General features: G+C 44.1%; 2 protein-coding genes across 5 annotated transcripts in view; one reads left to right on the top strand and one right to left on the bottom strand.

The window, feature by feature from the left end:
• Positions 1 to 239, bottom strand: part of CDK8 (cyclin dependent kinase 8) — an 80,867-nt gene extending 80,628 nt beyond the window's left edge. Inside the window, exon 1 of one of the 2 annotated variants that reach the window (XM_015640775.3) lies at positions 71 to 239. In XM_015640775.3, the coding sequence (XP_015496261.1) occupies positions 71 to 198 (128 nt within the window). In that variant the 5' untranslated portion in view covers positions 199 to 239. The remainder of the gene's footprint in view (positions 1 to 70) is intronic. The other variant, XM_015640765.3, reaches the window with a different exon arrangement.
• Positions 240 to 7,390: 7,151 nt separating this feature from the next.
• RNF6 (ring finger protein 6) lies at positions 7,391 to 16,112 on the top strand. 3 transcript variants are annotated; one of them, XM_015645511.2, is made up of 4 exons: positions 7,391 to 7,506; positions 11,201 to 11,413; positions 11,899 to 12,006; positions 13,282 to 16,112. In XM_015645511.2, the coding sequence occupies exons 2-4, from the start codon at positions 11,221 to 11,223 to the stop codon at positions 14,994 to 14,996; spliced, it is 2,016 nt and encodes a 671-aa protein (XP_015500997.1). In that variant the 5' UTR covers positions 7,391 to 7,506; positions 11,201 to 11,220; the 3' UTR covers positions 14,997 to 16,112. The 3 variants fall into 3 exon arrangements, with proteins under 3 accessions (XP_015500997.1, XP_015500990.1, XP_033371361.1); XM_015645504.3 differs by lacking the exon at positions 7,391 to 7,506 and adding an exon at positions 8,077 to 9,885; XM_033515470.1 differs by lacking the exons at positions 7,391 to 7,506; positions 11,899 to 12,006 and adding an exon at positions 8,077 to 9,885.
• Positions 16,113 to 23,535: the final 7,423 nt, after the last annotated feature.

Raw genomic sequence — 23,535 nt, forward strand, 5'->3', positions numbered from 1 at the left:
CAGAAGGCGGCCGGGGGAAGGAGGGCGCGGGCGGGACGGGGGTCCCGCGGGAAGCCGCTCGCTCACTCACCCGTCCTTGCGCTTGGCTTTGTAGACGTGCCCGTAGGTGCCCCTGCCCACCTTGCAGCCCTCGTACTCGAAGAGGTCCTCCACTCGCTCGCGCTCCCCGGTCAGCTTCACCTTGAAGTCATAGTCCATCTTGGGCGCCCGCCGCGACCCGCCGCCGCCGCCGCCCCCGGCAGCCGCGCCCCGCCCCGCCGCACACACCGGGCGGCGGCAGCAGCAGCAGCAGCAGCAGGAGGAGGAGAAGAAGGAGGAGGAGGCCCCCGCGCCGCCCCGCGGAACATCCAGCGGCGGGGCTGCTCCCTTCGCTCCGAGCCCCAACCCCCGGCGCTCCCTCCCTCCTTTCGCTCCGCGCCAGCAGCGGCACCGCCGCCGGTCCCCGGGCGGGCTCTCGGGGCCGCGCCCGCGCGCGCTGCCGCAAACGGACGTCGCAAACCGCGGACACCTCCCCGGCCGCGGGCAGCGCACCACGTGGAAGGGGCCGTCCCGGCGTGCCTTGCGGGCGCAGCCGCACGCCGGGAGCTGTAGTACAGGCGGTGGAAGAGAGGGAGGCCGGGCCGCACTGCTTGCCGGGAGCTGTAGTTCCTGGGCAGGGCACGGGGGGCACGGGGCCCGCCATCAGCAACCACCGTGACCAGCGTTCCGTCCCTTCCCGGGGTCTTGGCTACGGTGAATATTCCGGTCCCCGTCTCCATCCAGGCTGGTGAGGGCAGATGCAGTTGGTCCCTGCTGCTCTGAGCATCCCTTAGCATTGTCGTAATTAAGACAATTCCAGAACTGTGAAGACGGTCAATATTGGAGAATCATAGAATATTTTGAGTTGGAAGGGATCCATTAGGTTCATTGAGTCCAACTCCTGGCCCTGCACAGGACCATCCCCAAGACTCACACCATGTGCCTGAGAGCATTGTCCAAACACTTCTTGAGCTCTGCCAGGCTGATGCTGTGACCACTTCCCTGAGGAGCCCGGTCCAGTGCCCAACCACTCTTTAGGTAAAGAACCTTTTTCCAATATCCAGTCCAAACCTCCCCTGACACAACTTTAGGCCATTTCCTCTGTCACTGGTCGCCACAGAGGAAAGATTAGTGCCTGCTCCTCTTTCTTCCTCCATGAGAAAGCTGCTGACTGCAATGAGGTCTCCCCTCAGTCTCCTCTGCTCCAGGCTGAACAGAACAAGTGACTTCAGCCACTCTTTCACCATCTTGGTTGCCTTGCTTTGGACACTTTCTAATATCTTCATGTCTTATATTGTGATGTCCCAGGCTGCTCACAGCACTCAAGACACAGATGCTGACAAACCCTCTCTGTGTGGTTGCTGAGATGAGTCAGAATGTAATACAAAACCTGTTATGTTTAGCAAGGGCCTTGTATGTGACCAGTAACTGGGCATTTCCCGATTCCTCTCCTTGGCTGACAGAGCCAGGGTTACCCACCCAACACAAAGTCAGCTGGTAATTTTGTAGAAGAGGCAGCTTGGAACTAAACTAAAGCTACAGCAATCTTTCTACTTACAGGCCAGCTTTAGGTATTTTTAATAGTCATGCACACATAGTTCATGTTTCATGTCAAGAATGCAGCACATTGAGTAAATAAGTGGGCACTCAAATCCCTTAACTTAGAGACATCACAGAATGTGGGGGCTCCTGAAAGGAGAAACAACATATTGTGGAATGGTCTGAAATAATTTCCATTTTCAATTACAAATCTTAACTTTCATTTACACGTTAGCACTGATCCCTGAAAATTTGGGATAGGGTTGTGCCTGCTTCCCAAGCTGGCATCACTCAATCAGACTCATGTCAGAAGCCGGCAGTTGGACTTTCAATATGTTGCTATGAGGTTGTTAGGGATATTATGTATGTTGAATGAAGCAATTAGGCATGTGTTACAAAAAATAAGTGCAATTGAGAGAAGCAGCAAAATTACACTCTATTTGCCCAGTAACTCAAGTAAATTTTACAAGAACATTGCCCAGTATCTCACTACACCAAGCAGAAACAGGTCAGGGCAGCCCAGCACAGACCAGTCTGGAAGATGCCATCCACCTCACAAAGTTCATCCATCTCAGCCCCATCTCTGCTTTCAGGGATGCTTGGCTTTGGGGACTTTCAGGGGCAGTAAGGGACCAAGCTTGCATGGGCAAACCCACCATGTATAGTACCTCTGGCCTGCTCACCACCCTCAGTCCTATCAGCAGGGGAGGTGGCAATAACCACACTTCTGTAGCTTTGTACTCTTCTTTGAGTTATTAATCACTTTTTTGTGGAGGCAAGAACATCCAAACTCCTCCACATGAATCCAATTACTGCATGGTAATTGATGGTTGGGATTAGTCCACCCAGAGCTGAAACATTGCAGGGTGCAGAAGAGAAACAATATCTGCTTAGAAAGGAAAGACATCATGAAGGAAAACAAGAACAGACAATCCAGATTCATTTTCTGACAACCTGTGCTATGTTTCACATTTGCATAAAACAATTGGGAAGAATTCCACACTTTGACAAATTCTGAGAAGTCAAAACGACAACTGAGATATCTTCTTTCCCAGATTGTTGGTCCTTTTGTAACAATATTTACAAGTTTGCTTGAATGTTTCTTTCCTTAATTGTACATACCATTTGAATTGTATGCCTTCCAGAATGAGTGTAGCTGCAAATCTGCTGCACCTTCTCTCTGTTTCCACTTCAGGTACTTGTATTGAAACCGATATTCGATTTTGCCAATTCAGACCTATGGTCCCCAACTCAAGAAAGATTTGAAACAGAAAACACACTTTGTCTCTTTTTATGAGAAATAAATACTGACATTTCATGGTCAACTTTTAACTCTGTTTCATGGAAAGTTGCATATTTTGTGCTTTATTTTAAAAATCTGTCATGGTGTAATATAATTTCAAGGAAAAGTTTGATTTTGGGGTCCACTCTTCAAAAGACAGACACAACCAGGATCTGGTATTCTTGACTCCCAGGACTCCATCCCCACAGTGACCCTTTCAATTGATAGGATTTCTTATCTCTTACTGCCAGTTTTTCATTCCCTTCTCTCATGCTCTCTCAGGACTCAGTTTAAAAGTCTATGCTTAACACATCCTGCTGAAGTTGGATTTTTGCAGCTTTTCTCTTTTTTTCCTCTAACATTCACGGTTTGCTTTATCATATCCTTCTGTTCCGAGATTGTGTAATTTCTAATATGTCCAGAACACACACACTTTTGACATTTTTTTGTTTGGCATCACCTCACCTGTGAAGGTTATCTGAGTTCTCTGCCACTGTTACCATGTTAGCGCTGATAAGGTGCAGTGGGTTGGAGGCAGTTATCAAAGCAAGCTGTGACCAGAGAGGACAGTAGTCAAGGAAGACTGACACCATTAAACACTTCTGAATGTATTTCAGGGAATTGTCTTCCAGGTGGAAGCCTGGACTGGGAACAGGCTGGATTGTGACAATAAGTAAATGCTCTCACTTGGGGTATGGGAGCATCAATATCGAAAGCAAAGCTGGTTTGGGGAGAGGTGTGTGTTTGCATACTTGTGACCACAGTGTTGGTGCTGGAGTCAGAGTTTTTGAAGCAAAACAAAGCTTACAGCTGGGAAATGTACAACAAACTATTTGCTCTTTGTTTTGCAGTCTTCAAAAATAGAATAAAAGTACAGAAAAGCAAACTTTATTATTTTTGCTTTCTCATCTTTCATTTTATGAATAGATAACCTACAACACTCAATCACCTCCCCATGCCATTAGAGTGTCTGCTCATTCCACTTATTCATTTGCCAAGTGTGAACATACTTTTGCTTTTCAGAAAACTTTTAATGAAACTGTAGCTGCCTGCTAGAAGTTTCCCATATCCCCATGGAGACATTCTCTAGCGGTGTGAATGAGAGGTTCCCAGCTTGGTACTGACTGAAAAAGTGCAGTCCTGCTAAGTGCTATACATCTTCCATTTTTTGTTTAGTCCAGAGAAAGCTGAAGGCAAGACAATAATGTAGTGGCACTTTTTCCTTTTTGTATGTAAAGAAAAACTAACTGTCACACTTGCACAGTCTGAGTATTTTTCAGGAACCTTGCAGTTTTTACTCATCCTGCAGATGAGTGATCTGAATACCAGCAGCATTTAAAAACACAGTTTACTTAATGCAGATAAGTGCTGAATCTACAAACAGTTCCCTATGTAAAGCCAATGTTGGGCTTTGTTTTTTTGTTTTTTATTTCACACTCAACTATATTTAGCTATAAAATTGATCATCTTGATCTAACAAGTTACTTGCAAACATACATCAGTCCTTTGGATCCAGGTGCTGTATAGGAGAGTTGTGCTTCCATTCAGAGAAACATCTGTTTGCCAGACTTGGGACCACCTACGGTAACAATCAGCCTATGTTATGCTCCTGACAGAGATTCAGTTGTCACCATCCCTGGAGGTACTTAAAAGACATGCAGATGTGGCACTAGGGGACATGGTTTAGTGGTGGATTTGGTAGTGCTGGGTTAATGGTTTGGACTGGGTTTTAGAAGTCTTTTCCAAATTAAGTGATTCTCTGATTCTGTCTCTACAAACCTTGAAAATTCAGACTATGAACTCATGGTTACTGTTGTTGTTGAGAAGAGCCCTGTCTGAGGGGAAATAAACCCTGAAATGTTACTTTATATTGTTTCTTACAATCATAGAAATATTCAGATTGGAAGGGACCTCTGGACAATGTCTTGTTCAGAGCAGGGCTACTCTTATATTCAGGTTGCTTGAGGGTTTTTCCACTCAAGCTTCTATGGAAGGATATTATAGCCTCTCTGGACCTTCTCTCAATACAAATCCTGCCTCTGTCTTTCCAGTAAGTTCCTTGTCAGTACTGGCAGGCTGCCCATTATTCCAGCTTGAAGAAGTCCTAGGGCCCACAGCCTCTCTCATGTGGCAAGTGCTCCAGCCCCATGACCACCTTAGTCCTCTCAATAGAACTCACTCCAATTCATCTGGAATTTTCCATATCAGGATTGTTCTACTAGAGACCCCCAAACTGGACATAGTATTCCACATGCAGGCAAACAAGAACCATGTAAAGGGGAGTAATCACTTCCCAGTCATATCCTGATAATCAATTTTCTGTGTTCACAGGATCACATAATGGGTCAGGTTGGAAGGAACAACACTGGTCCAATCTCCCGGTTCATGCTGGGTCCCTTAGTGCACATTAACCAGGGTTGTGTTGATATAAGTTTTTTAATATATCCAGGAAAGGAGATTCCATGACCTCTCTCAGCAGCCTGTCCCAGTGCTCAGTCATCTGCACAGTAAAGAAGTTCTTCCTCACGTTCAGGTAGAATGTCCTGTGCATCAGTTTCTGCATGTTGCCCTTTGTCCTATTGCTCAGCACCACAAAAAAGAGCCTGGCCTCATCCTTTTGACACACTTAGTCAGGTATTTTGACACACTAAGTATCTATATTGATAGATACTTTCTCAGTCTTGTCTTCTCCAAGCTAACAGCTGCTGGGGTGAAATATCTTGATCTTTAACCACTGCCACCAGGACGCTCCAACATTTCCAGCAGTCAGTAAAGCCCGCACTCAGGATTGTCCCAGGGGGCTGATCACTCCTAGATGGAGGACTGCATTTGTCCTCATTGAACTTCATGAGCTTGCTGATGTCCCATTCCTCCAGCCTATCCAGATTCCTCTCAAGCAAATCAACTTCATGTCAGCACTTTGGTGTCACCTGGAGATACTAAGATCCAGTTTAAAAAGACCGATTATGAGGTCCTGCTTTACTTATATTAAACAATAAAATGTAACAGAATAGAGCTACTTTCTAAAGAACCTTAAAGATGGATCAAACTAAATCCAGGTTCTCAAACTATTACAAAATTTAGTAATTGCCTGAGTTTTGCTGCCCTCCACAGGCTATTTTTATTATAGTTGCAAAGAGAGTGTTTAACTGTGGACAGCGTTGCCTCAGTGCAATAATATTCTAAGAAAGACCTACTCTTGACATGTTATATTAACCACACAACATAAAATGAACAAGTATTTAATTAGTTATAGTGTACTGCTGTGAAACATCACAATGAACAGGACATGGACACCAAATTCTGTGTTGGTAAGAGGTCAGTGGAAAATAAACAAATTCAGTGTAAGGTTTTGCTATGGAAATATGCAATTATTCACCCATCTAAATCATAACTTCCTTCTGGATGAACAGTCTGTATGTGGGCTTGATACTAGAGAAGATGTTGTGTTTGACTGTGGAACAATGATTAGTAAAAGTAGACTGTAAGAGGAAAAGATTTAATTAACGTAACCAGATGGACAGATGGTTTAGGTAGGTAGGTAGGTAGGTAGGTAGGTAGGTAGATAGATAGATAGGTAGATAGATAGATAGATAGATACATACATACATACATACATACTCTGGCTTTTATTATGAAAGTAAAACTGATCTTTAGGAAGGACATATTTTAATTGCTTTAGGCAAGGCAAATCATAATACAGTACTATTTATACAATGGCAAGGCACATGACAAACAGAGGTTACCATTTTCTGAATGCAGTGGGCAGGGAACAGCTCCTGATCTGGCCTCGGTGTTAAGAATTTGTCCCACCCATCAGGAATGTAAACCACCACCACCAAACCTAAACTCTTTTCCTTTAAGCGGAAAAAAGGAAATTCTGGGTGTGTTGTGAAAGTATCTTCCTGGACAGCGGCCCTGAGCCCTTCCTAGCACCTCATTCATTAGCGAGGGTGTTCTTTGTAGCGGGACCAGAGGCACAGAAAATACCCAAACTCTGGTTTATTTCCGTAAGCCGGTTTGAACACAACAGCAGCTCGGACGTGAGAAGGATGAGGTAGCGCTTTTACACAGAAGCACCCTCCAGGCGGAATCCCCTCATTTTGCCTATTCAGAGAGTATCTGCGGGATGTGTTGAGACAAATCCGTACAAGCACCCCGGGACAGCGAGTCCGGGGGTTCCCTCAGGGAATCCGCAGCTACAACCAGCAACATTCTGTGGAGAGGTTCTGCACTTGCGTGGGAGAACTTCTAGCCAAGGCTCTACAAATGGAAATCGCTAAAAGCGACGGCACCGGGCAATTATTTTTTGAACGTTTTAGAAAAAGTTCACTGGGAGATTCCCGCAGAAGGAAACGTAAACAAAAAGGAAAGAAAGGGAGGCAAAGTCGCGGAAGAAGGAGAAGAGTCCCATTTAAAACCACAGGAAGACTGGGAAGGAAGGAGCAATGGGAAAAGTAACTCTAAAATCAATCTTACTCCTTACGTAAGTTATTACACAGTGCCAAACACGCGTGCGCATGAGGGGGCGGGGCTCGCGCTGGAGCCCTCCCTCGCGCACGGAACCTGCGCCGGCGGCGCCAGTAGCCGCCCGGACCGCAATCGGAGCTGGAGCCGCCACCCGGACCGCAATTGGAGCTGGAGCGCGCCCCGCTCGCACACCCAGGGTCCGTGTCCCGGCGGGGGCGGCTCCCGCTGCCGCCGGGAGGGACGGGGCGATGAGCGCGGCGCGGGGCTGAGCCGGGCGGTCCGCGCCGCCGCTGGCAGCAGGCAGGGACGGGCTCTGGGGTCTTGCCGGCTGCGCTCTCGGCAGGCTTCCCCCCACCGGGGCAGGCGGCGGCATGGGCGCCTCCCCAGTTTGCCGCAGCGGGTGACGCGGCCCGCCGCGGGCACGGGACCCGTGGGCTCGGGCAGCGGCGGACGGCGTGGGTCCGGCCGCGGCGGTCGGTGTCGGGGCCGCGGCGGGCAGCTCGGGGGGAGAGCGGCGGGAGGGCACGGGCTGGCTGTCGCTGCTGCCATTGGCCGGCGGCCGCGGGCCGGCGGGGGCATTGGGCAGGAGCCCCGTCAGTCACGGCGCTCCCGTCTCCCCGGCAACAGGCGGGGGGCGGGGCGGGACCGGGCCCGAGGGCTCGTGGAACGCCCGGAGCCCTCGCGGCTGCACGGGCCGGGGTTACGGCCCGACCCCTGGCCTGGCCTGGCCTGCCCTGGGGGTGCCTGGCTAGACGCTGGCGTCTGCGGGCCCTGCTGCCGGCCTGGGCCTAGGCCTGGGGCGGGGGTGGACGGCCGCTCACAGGCCTTCGGCTTGGGTTCCTCTGGCTGTCCCGGGGGCTGTGTTTTCATTACCTACTGACTCTCCCTTTTTCTCTCTTTCCCCCGGCTTCATGCGCGGGGGTTTCTGGGTTTGGTTTGCGGGTTGTTTTTATTTTTTTTTATTATTATTTTTTATTCCCGAAATCGGTGAGATCATCCTGCCTGGAGGCTGCGGTATGACAGAAATATTAAATAGCCCTCTGGCTCGGGGAGGTTTCCTCAGCTAAACTCCGTAGTCACCTTGCAATCAGGTGGTAGTCTTTCAGAAAATGAGTACCTAATTGAACCGGAGGTCGTACTTCAGGAAAACAGGCTGAAACCTAAAAGCATAAGGTGTATATTAGAAAATAGTCATAAACCTTAAAGAATAGACCAGAATAATTATGAATGAAAATCTAAAGGAGTAGGTCTTAGGTTGAAAATGCTAGAAAACATAAGGTGTTGGCATGCGACCCCTATCTCTTTGCAAAGGAAGAGTAATCTGAGTCATAACTGGATTTCGATTTCAGGGGGTTTTTTTTGTATCTTAGTAGCTAATATCCTTCAACTTTTCAATACTCTGAAATATTCTAGTGTAATGTATCTAATTTTTGATGCAGTTAATAGCCTTCGATTTTCATAATGCTAAAGCATTTTAGGTGCCAAAGTACTTAGTTTTGATGGCATTTGATAAATAGGGATAGTAGTTGTCATCCATGGAGTTATGTTAAACAGATGGGACAACCGAGCACTTCACACTTCTTACTGTTTCTAAGTGAGTCATTTAAGGAGTGTGACTAATCCTACCATACAGTTGTCAACAAAAGAATGTTTTTTTTTCCTTAACTACCCACAAAATCAAAGAGATTTCCAGATTTTCTGTGGATAACTGAAAACTAAAGAACCTCTCCTTTGAACAACACTTTAAATTTAGATTGAGGGGGACTACATGTGATGGACTTCTTAAGAATATATATCTCATTTTCTTCTGTGCGGCAATGCCGTGATTGTATTGGGAATACAATCATAAAATATAATCATATAATGGAAAGTCGGTTGACTTAGAATGGTCATTGTCAGGCAAGCAGCCGCATGTTGTTCTAAGGCATTTGTCTAAATAACAGCCTCATGTGAAATTGAATTCATTTTATCAATCCTCTTCCCCCCCTCCCTGCTGCACCTGTGTCAAGTTTTAAGTCACCTGGGACAGAGGCACTTGAGTATTCAGTGCAGTCTGGATTGGGGATTTTCATGGTAATAGTCGCGATGGGTGTTGCCAAGGTAATGATAGTGTTGGCTGGTGGGGTTGGGCGGGAACTGCTTTTGTTGTGAGGAAACCGGGGTAGTAAGAGGAAGAGCTGGATGAGAAATTTTTGATTAGAAGTGTGGTTTGATAAGTGACCTGGTTTGAACATAGCCCCTGTGGGAAATCAGTCAGAAGTTATCTATAGTTTGTGAGGGTGAGCCAAGAGGACAACACTGATAGAAAAGAAAAAATATTATGGGAATGGAAAGTGTCTTGAAGGGAAGATACTAATTTAATTTCTTTTAAGCTGAATGAGTTAGAGCTAGGACAGAGTATTTTGAATGCATCAAAATGTAGTGTTGGGCACAGGAGGAAGATGGTTGATTTGGAAGAAGTGTATTTAGAAGTGCAGTTACCTGGGGCAGGGGCTGGTGGGGGGAAGTAACATGAGGTGTGGAAATATTGACACCAAGAATACGTCAGAATGGATCCCACAAAGAACATAAGAAAGGTATATCAAATGTATACCAGCTTCTGCTGTTGACATACATTTTCTGATTATTTTTGTATCTGTTTGCACTATTGATTAAAATTTGCCCTTTTTTTGATGTATTTCTAATAGTTAATTGGTTTGGTCTGTTTGTTGTCTCATCACTTGTCCTGTGAAGACTAATTATTGATCGGGAGTGTGCTTAGAATGTTGTTTTCTGTGTTTTCCCCATAATCTAAACTGGAAGTGGATTTTGTGTGTGTAAATTGACAAAAAGCAAACAAATAAAAGGGAAAGGCATTTATGCAAGCAGCATGGTGCAGTGTGGTTGGGGATTTTTAGCCTGATGATCTCTTTCGAGGAGTGATGTCTTTTGTCAGGTGTCTGCATCAGCAGGTGTTACTGGTGCCTGTTAAACAGGAAGCTCAATTGAAAGGACACTTTATTGTCTTTCAAATAGAGAGTGGAAGAACAGGTTTCCTTTAGAAAATAGGAACGTTAAGGAATGGTGTGAGTGCTGATTGGCTCGGATTGAGCCCTGACCAGAGGGAGATGGTAATGACACGGGAATCAACGGAGATTATGCTTCTTTGACTCTGGAAGGTTATTCTTGCCTTCTAACAGTGTGGTCCCATTGGTTCAGTATTTTGTAAGTGAGGAAGAATTGTGGTAAAAGTACAGCTCATCCCTTTTACACCCATATTCTGGAGATGGATATCTCTTTGCTAGTTAATCCTTGGATTAGAAACTGCAAGGAAAATATACAAATAATGTAAGAATGTCAGAAGAGTCATTCCACCAAAATAAATCTGTAGGCTGTATACTACGTGGGTGATATTACTAATGAAAATACTAATGTAGTCTTATGTTGGGGTTGTCACAAGTCTACACTGAATAATTGCAGTCCAATAATCAGAAAACCATGTTTTTATCTATACTTCAGCTTTTAAAATACTCCCCACTGCTGTTGTATTTTACATGAGAGAAAGGATATAAATTTTATGTTAATTCCTTTAACTTTCTAGAATATCATTATTTAGCTAAAAAAAATTAAAAATCTGTCATTGCATTTTTATTTTAAAGTTGCCATACCAACCAGTATGCCCTTTCAGTGAGGAAGGGGGCTTGAAACTATTTTTCAGCAAGCTAGAAGTATTTATATATTTGAATAATAAGCTGCACTGTTGTCTTGGCAAATAACATGGAGCTTGGTTCTCCTTACTCATCTTTAGCTATTAATTAACTAATTAATTTGAAAATGCTGGGAACGTTTTACTGCAAGCTAGGTAAATTCTTCCTGTAATTTCTGAGCAGTCTAATCTCTGGTTTTGTCCAGGACATCTTGGCATTATCGTTATGGATCGCTTCCGACACCGTGCAGGAGATGGCAATGAGCAGGCGCCTTCAAGAGAGCGCAGCCACGGCGAAGGTGAGAGACAGCGGCAGCTGGAGCGCCTCAGCAGGGAGGAGGCCTATTACCAGTTCATTAACGAGCTCAACGAGGAGGACTACAGGTTAATGAGGGACCGAAACCTGCTTGGCACTCCTGGTAAGATGTGCATACCTTCAGTAGAAGTGTAATGAAGTAACACTCCTGCTGTTAGGCACCACCTGTGGTACTGTGACTCAAGCAGCCTGACTTCTGTGGCTTTGTAGAAAAGGAAAAAACCTCCATATGGAACAAAAGTATACTTTACCTGTATACAAAGATGCTGCATTTGGGTGTCCCAGATAAATAACATTTGGTACATTCAAGTATATCTGTCGATACATGGCAATTTTGGGGGTGTCTCAATTGTTACTGGAAGCTGAGAATACTCTTGACACATTCAGCTTCTTTTTCTTTCACTCCACTACCTACTTTCAGTGATCGCTGCACTATAATCTCACATTAGTGTTGTTTTCTTTCTGTTTTCATCAGTTTTTTCTGTGTTCTGAAGATTTTCATTCAAGATAGAAAATATTACTTCTGCATGGCTGTATAGAGGCAGTAGTAGTGTCTTATCTAACAGTGTTATCAAAATGTAAATTCAGGAGAAATAACAGCAGAAGAGTTGCAGCAGCGTTTGGAGGGGGCTAAGGAGCGTCTGACATCACAGTCTGATCTGGATAACAGAGAAGGTGAAGGTAGAACTGTTGGAGGTAAACATTCTTCATTCATATATGTAGACACATAGTATGTGGTGCATAGATAACAGTTCTATAAAGATATTTAAGAGAGATTAATTTCTCTTGCTTTTTTATTTTCAGTGTGCCTCTGGGGATTGTTTAAAACTAAGCAAGATTTCCTAAGCATCCAAAACCAGACTTGAAATAGTTGATGAAAACTTGTTTGTATTAATCACAAAGTACATGCTCCTTTTTCCCTCACTTTCCATTGTTTGTAAATGTAATAGCACAAAAATTACGATTTTTTTCAGTTCTTAGAGGTTTTTATCATGTATTATAGCTGTTGGAAAAGAAGTTAATTGGAAAACAGTTAATCTCTCCATTTTTGGTTTGCCACTTTTGTTGTTTAATTTCCATTTGTTTTAGTCAAGTGAGGCTTGTGTTTTATGCACTGTCTTCAATTCCCCAGAAATATTGGCTTACTTATTTGGCCAATTCTAGTCAAATTTGTGGGAGGAATAGGCAGCTCAGAAATAAAGATACCAAAGTTCTTGGAGTCTTCCTGGACACAGAGAGGTGATGGAGTAGGGAGAACTTAATCTGATCCCTTCAAGGGAAAAACTTCATTGTGATCATGACAATTGGCCTGCTTTAGACACATAGCTAGCCCTAACCACAACGCTTGTATCTGTACCTCAGTGTGTAGTTGGAGAAGATTTGAAAATGGTGCTGTGGGCATTGTAATTAGGAAAAGAATATATTTGCACAAAAGGAGAAAATCGGTTCAAACCACACATCCCACCCAGACACATTGCTCTGTAAGCTGCCTTGGCAGGGGAGTTGAACTAGATTATCTCCAGAGGTCCCTTCCAACCATAATGATTCTGTGATCATTTATTGTATCGCTTATAGGAACCAAATTTTTTAGATGTTTTCCAAAAGAAGACAAGACTTGTTATACTTTTTCTTGCTGTATCAAAATGAGTTGTTCCCAAACTGGTAACTTCAGCAAGGGGCAGGTATTGGACAAATACAACTATCTTTGGACAACTTGAATCGGAACACTGGCTCAGAAGATGCCATCTGGGCATATTAATTTCTCTCTGAGTCTCCTTGTGAGACAAAAATTCTAGGTTGAACTGATAAGTTTTGCTGACATTTTTACATAGAGCATATTTTTATACATTAGCATAGCAAGTTATGTTATTGTATTGTGTCTGAAGTCAGAGCCCAAGAAAGGGTTTTGGAGTGCATTGTAGTATGCAGAGCGTGCATATATGAAGGTTTGCAATTCTTTGTTTCTCTCAGATTCTGAAGTTCTCAGGGAAAACTCCAACGGCGACTCTTTGCTTGAATGGCTTAACGCATTTCGTCGCACAGGAAATGCCACTCGCAGTGGACAGAGTGGGAACCAAACCTGGAGAGCTGTGAGTCGAACAAATCCAAACAGTGGGGAGTTTCGCTTTAGTCTTGAGATCAATATAAATCATGATAATAACAGTTCTGAAACTCCTGGCGAGGAGAATGTTGATATAGATGCTACCAGACTGTATGTAGAAAGAAGACGTCAGCTAGTTGCCAGTTCAGTAGCCCCACGGACGAGGAGCATGGCTGCAAGAGAGGCAAACAACGAAGCTGCAAGGACCAGGCTTTTAAGGCGTGCCATGGCATTAAGGTCAGAAATAGTCTCTCATGCAGTTTCAGAGAGGCTCAGGAGTAGAACGAGGGAACTGACAGGCCAGACAAATAATACTACACGAAATAATTCTGTGGCTGCTGGTGAACCAAGAGAAATGCCAGGAAGAGGTAATTCTGCAGGAGTCAGAAGGGGTAGAGCTAGAACTAATGTCCAGATGAATACAAACCAAAGACTAGAAATTTTGCGGCTGAGATCTACCTTAAGTAGTCGAAGCCGCTCCCCGCTGCAAAGGCAAGGTGATGCTGCTCCTTCTGAGGAACGTGGTCAGGGGCAGGATAGAAATGCACAGCAAGTCAACAGGAGTAGGAGACAAACAGCTCAGGCTTCTCCACAGCCTGCTGAAGAGCAAGCAAGAGAAAACACTCAGACTCCCCAGCTTTCCAGTGTAGCGCCATCCTTAGGAATAACTTTGGAAGAGGAAGAATCTAGCAGGCCAGTAGCTGCTGTCAGAAGGCACCCAACAATTACACTAGATCTTCAGGTGAGAAGAATTCGTCCTGGAGAAAACAGAGACCGGGACAGCATTGCCAGTAGAACTCGTTCTAGAGCAGGAATGTCTGAAAACACGGTTACCTTTGAAAGTGACAGTGGGGGATTTCGGCGCACGATATCCCGATCAGAACGCGCCGGTATTCGGACCTACATTAGCACTATACGGATACCTCTTCGTCGGATTTCAGAAACTGGGCTTGGGGAGCCTTCATCAGTAGCTCTTCGATCAATCCTTAGACAGATAATGACAGGCTTTGGAGAACTGAGTTCTTTAATGGAAACTGAATCTAATTCAGAAGTGCAAAGAGGCGGTCATCACTTAGCAGATGCACAGAATAACTCAAATTCAGCAAACAGCAGTGATCCAAGTGGGGTTTTGTCTAGAAATGGAAATGCAGTAGACAGCAGCAGGGAAAGAAATGGGCAGAGGGGTGGTAGTCAACGTTCTGGGCGCAATCGTGAGAGCCAAGATAGCAGGCAGTCTCAAGATGCAAACAACCTGGTGGAGAACGGAACACTGCCCATCCTTCGACTTGCCCACTTCTTCCTGCTGAATGAAGATGATGATGATGATGATCGTTTGAGAGGTTTAACCAAAGAGCAGATTGACAATCTTTCTACACGGAACTATGGGGATGTTCACACTGAAAATGAATGGAGTAAAACATGCAGTGTTTGCATTAATGAATATGCAACAGGGAATAAACTAAGGCAGTTACCTTGTACACATGAGTTTCATATTCATTGTATTGACCGCTGGCTTTCTGAAAACTCCACTTGCCCAATTTGTCGGCAGCCAGTTCTGGGGTCTAATGCCACAGATAATGGCTAGACCTGTTTGTACCTGCTCAGCACTCAAGGATTTTCACCTGCTCTGTTATAAGCCAGATGAAATTCATTGACTTAGATATGGGTCCATTTGTGGGGGGCGTTTTGTTAAATTTCTTTAAAAATTATAGAAACTTCTCTAAATCTAACAATGTAAATACTATTTTTTCCAAGTGCAGGTCTAGGAGCACACATAGAACCAAATGATATTGGTAAAGTTTATATTTTTTTAGGTAATTTTGTTATGCTAAGCACTTTTGTAAATACAGAAATGCAATAGTTAATCAGTCCTGCTTAATGTATGTTTTTTAACATTGTAATGGACTCGCTTTATTTAGATTACAAATTGTTTCACACAGACCCACCACTGTGTTGAAAAATTAGTGGCTGAATAGCCATTTGTTAGCTTTTTGTTCTAAGAACAATTTCTTTTACAGAGAGTCTCTTGCTGGACATGTTTGCTAAAGATATTTAAGTTACTTGAAGTGCTCATTTTAATAGACTTTTTTTTTTTAAGCATTGAAATATCCTTTCCAAAAACTTGCCAATTTGGTTCTACTTTAAAGATTCTATGGCAATTTTTGCATGTGGGTTTACACAGTTCTTAACGTTGACGAGTTCTTATTCAGAAGTGGATGAGTTAGTGGCATTATGAAATGTACATAATTAAATGCTGTCTTTGACAATCTTTGTCTTTTCAGTGCAGACGGCAATCAAATCTGGTAATTCCAAGAGGGTGTGTCTTACTTGCTCAAAGAATAAATGAGCACTAAGGAAGCATTTTTACTCTTCCAAATTTATCAATCAATATTCCTGGAGTTTTAACTGCCTTAGTTTAAAGAGGGGAAACATTTCCTTGGCCATTATATTGTCTATAATATGCATGTTTTGGGCATCCTACACAGAAGAACAAAACAAAGACCTGAAATGCTTTTGTACAGAAATTTAAGATACACATGTAGTGTTAGTCCTCTTGAAACATGCCTGAGGACCAAGTGGTAAAAGACACTAAAAAGGACAAAATAAGCTTCCCTGAAAACCCCCAGTATCTGTATAACTAGATAATAAACTTTTATACCAATGATTTAAACTGAAATAAAGTTGCAAGTTAAATAATTGAGGCTTTGTGTGAATTACTGTTGAGTCATATCCTGTAGATTAATAAGAAAACTTGCTATTCTTCATGTTCAGTCTCAGTTTTCACTTTATTTTTCCCCACTTTGCCAGCTCTGTCCCTTGCCTGTTGTTACAATACATGAAAACCCAGCACAGTGCTCCAGGATTTTCTGGGAGAAGCTGGATGTTACGTTTGTCTTCCAAGCAACCTGCATTTCAATCCCTAGAGAAATGCAGAACTGTGCAGTAATCTGCTGTGTGTATATTCTGAGCAGTGGAAAAAGCAGTTGAAATTAACAAGTCCTACTGACTTTCTTAATATTTTTTTTTTTTTTTTTTTAACTTCTGTTAGCTCCTGAGGCTGACAGTATATAAATATATACATCTTCTGCTGCTTCCTTGTTTCTTTATGACTTCCTTTTATATTTGGTATCTGCCTGATTGAAAAGTCACATACATAGAAACCTGCTTTTGACTCATTATTGCCTTGCTGCTCAGGTCCTTCAAGGTCAAATTTAACTCTAATCCTTACAATTGCTATACTAATGCAGTAGAGATGAAGGGAGATTCCTCGTGCCTTCTTTCATTCAAGTAGGAAGTTTGCTGTGTGTGAGAGCACAGTTGATTACATGGCTCAAGATGAGATCATCTGTGACAGAGTATGTTTAACTGAGCTGCTAAGGGGAATATCCCAAAGTAGAGTGAGAGTTTTCTGTAGAAATTATAGGCTGTGGGAAAAGAAACATTGAGCCTCCACTACTCTATTCCTGCCCTGTCATGTGAGAGTTGTCACCTATTTCTCCTCCATTGGAAAAGCATGTAATTTGTTACTCAGCTTTCCCAGGATACTGTGTTAATGGGACCAATTAAATCATAGTGATTCAGTTTTGTATTGGCTTCTGTTACCTCCGTTTCTGCGATAAAACTGCAGTTCTCTACCACCCCCACCCTCCAAACAATTTACCTCATCCCTTGGTGACATTAAAAAATGTAATTTATTTATATGGAAATAAGAAAATGTGGGCAGAATTTTTACAAATAAATTTAAAATGAAATATTAAATGGAGTTCAACTGCTAGCACTAATCCAGAGTCTGTAGAAGGCCTTAATGTGGAAAATGACCTAGAGAGCTGCCTTAAGCATGACTCCTGAAGGCATACAGAGAAATATCAGGTTGAATTAATAGGTTTTTCTACTTATATGTGTGATGCTATTGGTGACTTTCTAGCTGATATTATAGCCCTGTATGTCTCTCTAATAGTATCTTATTTAATAATGTATCACATAGAAGTGGATTCCTGTGTTGCCAAGTAACACACAACAATTAGCAACTTGTGCAAATTTGGAAATATAAAAGGAAACAGTAAATGATGTCAGGTTATGTCCTGCCACTTCATTCTTTTACCTTGGTGGGAAATAACTATTCCACTTTTAAAATCAGATGTCACTTCCCCGTGCACATGCTTCTGCTGAAGTAACTGCAGCGGGTTATCTGGTAACTACCAAGTGACTAATCAGAGCCAACCTGACCAGGAGGCCAACTAGGAATGATGTGGGACAGGGCAGGACATCCCACAACCATGTGAGGATATGGTGGGCCATGTTGGTAATCGGTGTGCAAGGTGACGTGGGCAGGAGAAACTTCTTAATGGAAGACAGGTGCAGTGGACTCACCCCAGGTCTGTTCACACAAATAAAACAGGCCCTACAGGCCAGTATGGTGGGGCAGATACTTTTCTTTAAGAAAGCAGCGTCTCCAGTGCCAATCTGAAGATGTGGGGAAGAAGCAGGAGGAATCATGTCTGTTTGCAGTTCAAAGGTTGTGATCTCATCAGGATCACAGAGACCCAGTGGGGTAGCTCGCACAGCTGGAGCGCTGCAACGGATGGATACAGGCTCTTTAGAAAGGACAACGATGGGGAGGAGCTGCCCTTTTCGGTGAGAGCAGCAGGAATGCATGAGCTCTGTCTCAGGATGGATGAGGAGCCAGCTGAGAGCCAGGTCACAAAGTAGCAGGCAGACCAGCATGGTCACTGTTGTAGCTGTCTGCCACAGACCACCTGTTCAGAAAAAGAGGCAGTTGTGATCTTGTTCAGACAAACAGTCCAGAAGATCTCTGGATTATTGTTTTGCAAAAAATAGTACATATTCTTGCCAGTTTCCTTTCTTTCAATATCCACCCCAGAAAAGAGACACTGACATTAATTTGGTTGTAGGTTGTAGGATTTACCAGTTCCTGAGGAGGCTTTGAGACCCAACTCTCCTTTTGAATGCACTGAGCATATACCAGTGTAGTCTGGAGGATTTCAAGGGAGAGAGGAGTCAAATGTCAGCTCAGGATTATTGTTATCTAGTCATATACCATGGTTATAACTGGAGCTGTGCATACCCAGCTGTGGTCAGAGCAGCATTCAGAACAAAAGACATGGCCATGCTGCCGGTGCAGCACTCAGAGATGAGTGTTTAAAATTAAAAATATAATTAGCTCTCCTGAGATCCTGTGCAGTTAATCTGGTTTCAGCCTGCTCGCAGAAAGCATCAACAACAGGTGAGCACTGCCCTGCACACTGCAGACTTTCCTCAGCCTGCTCATGTTTACAGTGGGAATGGGGTTAGCCCACCTTTTGGACACACAAGATGCCTCACAGCAAAATTTCTTCCATTTCTTTTTTTTTCCCCTGGGCTTACCCTAAACTTTGACTAGTCTGAAAGAGACCTGGAGCAGGTTCACCAGATACTCAGTGCACATTGCTCCTTGGCATTCACACTTATTCCAGAAGGTGTTTATCCCAGCACTAAATTTATCTTTAGTGTAATGTAAATTGCCTGAAGTGCAAGAACAAAACGTATACACACTAAAACAAAACAAATACATCTTTGATTTTCTTTTACAGGTTGAACAGCTAAAATGGGATATGTGGGATCACTTTGTCCCATTATTATAAAGCAGTCCTTTTGAAGACCGAACTTCAGGCATTTATAACCCACAATTTGGGTTCTTGTCCCGATTAAAGTAGGACAGATAAATGATACTGCTTGTACTTCCAAGAAAAGCACTTGAATTGTGTGTTGAACCTTTCCATCTCATCAGTAATAAGACTTCAACTTGGCCAGTTCCATTGTGATGTATTTCCTTGCACAGCACTGTTTCTACAGTGCTGAGCATCTGATGTACCTTACAGAGCTTGTGAGCTATTTTTGCAGTTCACACACATTTGAACTCCATTAATAATGGCTCACTCTTTACCTTCAGGCTTGCGTGCCCAGGAAAGCATATCATGTTGCTATTTTAATACAGAGGTCTTGCCCTTTTCTGACTGAGTAATGCATGAATAGAGCAGTTTGGCTGCTGGTACAATTTCTTTTGCTGTATTCTTAAACACATTCTGCGTACAGTTTATTCTGTTTGTTCAGTGTTATCAGAATATATATAAACACTGAAAGAGTAGGAATTGCTAGTATGTGTATGAGCATACACTGCAGTTAACCTGCATAATGTGTAGCAGTTTACTTGAATATATATAGTGAGAGTAAAGAATCATATTATTTCAGCAAAGGATCTCTAAAATTTAGCCCTCTCCCCCCTTCATTTTAAGGTATCTCCAAGTCTAACACTAATTTTTTTTCTTGTTACATGAATCTCAAACTATGATTCTTACCTCCCAGCTGATTTCAGTCACTCATGCATCCACTGTGCTCTGATGTGAATCAAGGTATAGCTCCTTTCTGTATGATCTAGGCTGTGAGATGTGAGTGATACAATTTGAGGCATCCAAAACCTCAGCAAATACCATGACGAGATTCCTTCTCACTATGATGGTGCTAGAATTGGGGAAGGCAGAACAACTTGAATAAACCCGGACTATTTTAGACAGGAGCACACTGAGAGCAAGAGCCTGTGCAGTGCCCCAGGGCACAGGTCCCCCAGCAGCATTCCCATGTGCTGCCTGGACCAGCTGAATTCGGATGAATCCTTCGGTTTCCAAGAGGAAATGTCTCACAGCAGGAGAGGGCGCCAGACAACAAGGAGCAAGTGGTGGCTTGGCGGTGAGTCTGGGAGCACAGGTCTGCCTCTGAAGGGGATGGGGACAGGCAATAGGGCACCGTGTGACAACCCTCCCTCAAGGGGAAGCGAGCACTTCAGCTTCGAAAACGCTCATCGGTCAAAAGGAGCGACAAAAGTCCGAGAGTCCACAAACAATCAGAGAGTCTTACTACCAAATTACACACTCGATGTGGAAATTGGTATGTTAGCCCCAGACCTGCCATACAGGCACATGGCATTGGGTTTTGGGTAAAGGGGTAGGGTGAAGGGAAAAGAAAAATTAGGCATATGGTAGCAGGTTTTGGATAAAGAGATAGGGTGGGAGGGAAAAGGGAAATTAAAGAGGTTAATTAAAAAGAGAAATATTAATTTTTAAAAGGAAAAGAGAAAAAGAAAGGTAAAGAAAGAGGAAAAGAGAATAAAAGGCATCATCAGCCCTTGTTCCAGTGTCGATCCAGCTGATAAGAGGCCTATCCTTTTTTCAGCATCAATCCAGCTGATATGCAGTGATCCAGTTGAGCCAGTCCATCTGATGAGATGTCCAAGCTCTGGGGGCACCACCTGGGTTTGGGATTATTGACAAGTTTCTCCACCCCAAAGACACTTTTCTCACTTTCCATGTTAATTAATTATCATGCAACCTGTTCTTTTAGGCCTTTCTGGAAATGGCTCAGAGGGCTTCAGGAATCTTTGATGGTTGATTTGAAATAATGCTGAGGAAAGCCAGCTGCCAATCCCACATTACAGACCATGTCTACTTCCTGCCAATCAGTCCTGCACTCTGCTGTACTATGCTGTGGTTCTTTCTCATGGAAAAGTGCTGCCCTGTCTCCACCTGCCCCCCACTTCTCCAGCCAAAATGTGTTTTTTTCTCACAGCATGCTAGTACCAGTTGTCCTTGATTATTACCAACAATTCTTGTCTGTTATTACAAACAGTCCTTGGCTGGCTCCACAGCTGTCTGGTCATCAGTATTTGAGATATACACATCATGCCTTATCTTTTGGGAACTGAGAGCTCAAAAGGATCCCCCTTTGGACCACTGTCCACGGGTTATAAGACAATGGGGTTTAGACATAATTATTTTTCATACAGGCTGCAATTCAAGTCAGTAACTTTCAAAGAAAATTTATTAACAGAAATAGGATTCCACTTGGGTTGTTATTCAGGCAAGAAAAAATAAGTTTCCAAGGCTGCTTGTTAAAAACAAATGGTAATTAGACAACACTCTTTGCTGGGAACAGACAGTATTTCTGATAAGCTGGAGAGGGGCTTAGTCCAGGTGCAGCTTGTCCAGGCTGAGACCTCATGAGCATTTCTCATATGATAGAGCAGCCTGAGCAGGGAGGGGGGTACGACTAAAGTCAGCTTCTCTGGGACTCTGCACACCGTGAACCTGGGAGGCGAGGGGAGACGCTCAGCCGGGCTCCAGCTTCCCCGAAGAGGGAGGAAAAAGCCCAGGACCAAGGAAAACCCGTTTCCCTTTGCGCTCCGCTGCGCCGGCGCTGCCCTGGAAGGGAGGGCAGGGCAGAAGCTCCTTGGACGTGCACCCGTGGTCTTTGTTTCTCCGGGTGTGGAGATACTAACGCGACCTTAAACCAATGCTAGCTTCGAAACAAAACGAATTAGCTCTGTTTGAAACAACGCCGAGGAAAGCCAAAACAGTGACTGATGCTCGACTGGCGGCACCGCCGGGACGGAGGAGGCGGTGCCTGCGGGCGCGGCCGGGTCCCTGGAGCTCTCCGAGGTGCTGGAGCGGCTCCCGCTTGGGGATCCAGTTTGGGGAACGCGGCTCTCCCCAGGGCAGAGACACCGCCAGCCTGCGCTCAAGACACCCCGTCGGAGCACTGTTTCTCCAGACGGCCCGAGGGAAGCCACCGCAGCTCCCTCTGCCTCCTCCGCCCTGGGGAAATAGGGATGATGACACTGCCTCTCTGTAAGCTCCCTGGAGACACGTGTCCAAGAAGCAGATTTCCAGCCTGCAGGAACGGCTCCCAGCAGAGGAAGAAACGTCAGGTAGCAGGGCACGAGCTGGACCTGTTTCCTGAACAGCAGCAGGGCAGAGACCAGGTCCCTTTTATCCTAGTCTGCCAAAACACTGCAAACAAGCAGAGCTGTGAGTGCTGGTCTCCAGGGTATGCAATATCAGAATCACAGAATCATAGAATGCTTTGGGTTGGAAGGACCCAAATCCCTTGCCATGGGCAGGGATGCCTTCCACTTGACCAGGTTGCTCCTGGCCCTGAACACCTCCAGGAATGGGGCATCCACAACTTCTCTAGGAAACCTGTTTCAGTGCCATTGCCCCTGTCTCTACATGCTCTTGTAAAAAGTCCCTCTCCATCTCTGTTATAATAAATGGTATTTCAGTGAGTTTAATTTTTTTAAATTATTATTTATTTATTTATACTTACTATATGTTGTACACAACACTGTTTTTTTCCCGTACCAAAGTATTTAAAGCAATGTCCATGTCACAGATAAACTCTATACTGAATTCCATTATTTCTAACCATACGGTGCCTTGGCCATAGCAGATGGTTCAAAATATATTTCAGAATATTTACACACAAGCTCCAGAATATGCTTTACCTTAACATTCTCTCAAGTCTGTCCATTCTCTCAGGTTTCTTTTCAGACTTTCTGAGAACATCTCTTTGGGACTAACATTTCTTTTTCTGCATTTGTTTACAGCTGTACAAAGTGACTGCCACCAAATCAGTGTGGCAGTATTTTACACCTGCCTTGGATTCCCTTTGCACCAATCTAATTGATTATAAAGCCAGAGAATATTGGACTCACATTAGCCAGAAACCTAGCTGTGGGACAGGGAAGTGAATCAAAATAATGAAAATGCACCTCATGCATTTTGAGAACTATTTGCATCCTGGAAATCAATCTCATCTTAAACATTTCCTATGAAGACAGGCTGAGAGGGCTGTTCAGCCTGGAGAAGAGAAGGCTCCAGGGAGCCCTTAAAGCACCTTTCAGTACCTGAAGAGGGGGCTGAGGAGAGAGCTGGGGAGGGACTTGTTTCAAGGGCATGGAGTGGCAGGGCAAGGGGGAATGATGTTAAACTGACAGAGGGTAGGTTTAGATTAGATATAAGGAAGAAATTATTTACCGTGATTCTGGTGAGGCACTGGAACAGGTTGGCCAGAGAAGCTTTGAATGCCCCATCCCTGGAAGTGTTCAAGGTCAGGTTGGATGGGGTTTGGGCAGCCTGGTCTGTGGAAGGTGTCTCTGCCCATGGCAGGGGGTTTGAATGAGATGATCTCTAAGGCCCAGTCCAACCCAAGCTGGTTTTAGATTCTATTATTTTTTTCATTAAAATTTAAATTTCTTCAGTACTATTCTTCTTTGCTTAAGAATACATTTTTCT

The sequence above is a fragment of the Parus major genome, chromosome 1, assembly GCF_001522545.3.
Source record: "Parus major isolate Abel chromosome 1, Parus_major1.1, whole genome shotgun sequence".
Lineage (NCBI taxonomy): Eukaryota > Metazoa > Chordata > Aves > Passeriformes > Paridae > Parus > Parus major.

Coding starts and splice junctions, on each gene's coding strand:
- RNF6 (XM_015645511.2), top strand. CDS start 11,221: ATGGATCGCTTCCGACACCGTGCAGGAGATGGCAATGAGCAGGCGCCT. Junction 11,414..11,898: donor AAACCTGCTTGGCACTCCTG/GTAAGATGTGCA, acceptor ATGTAAATTCAG/GAGAAATAACAGCAGAAGAG. Junction 12,007..13,281: donor TGAAGGTAGAACTGTTGGAG/GTAAACATTCTT, acceptor TGTTTCTCTCAG/ATTCTGAAGTTCTCAGGGAA.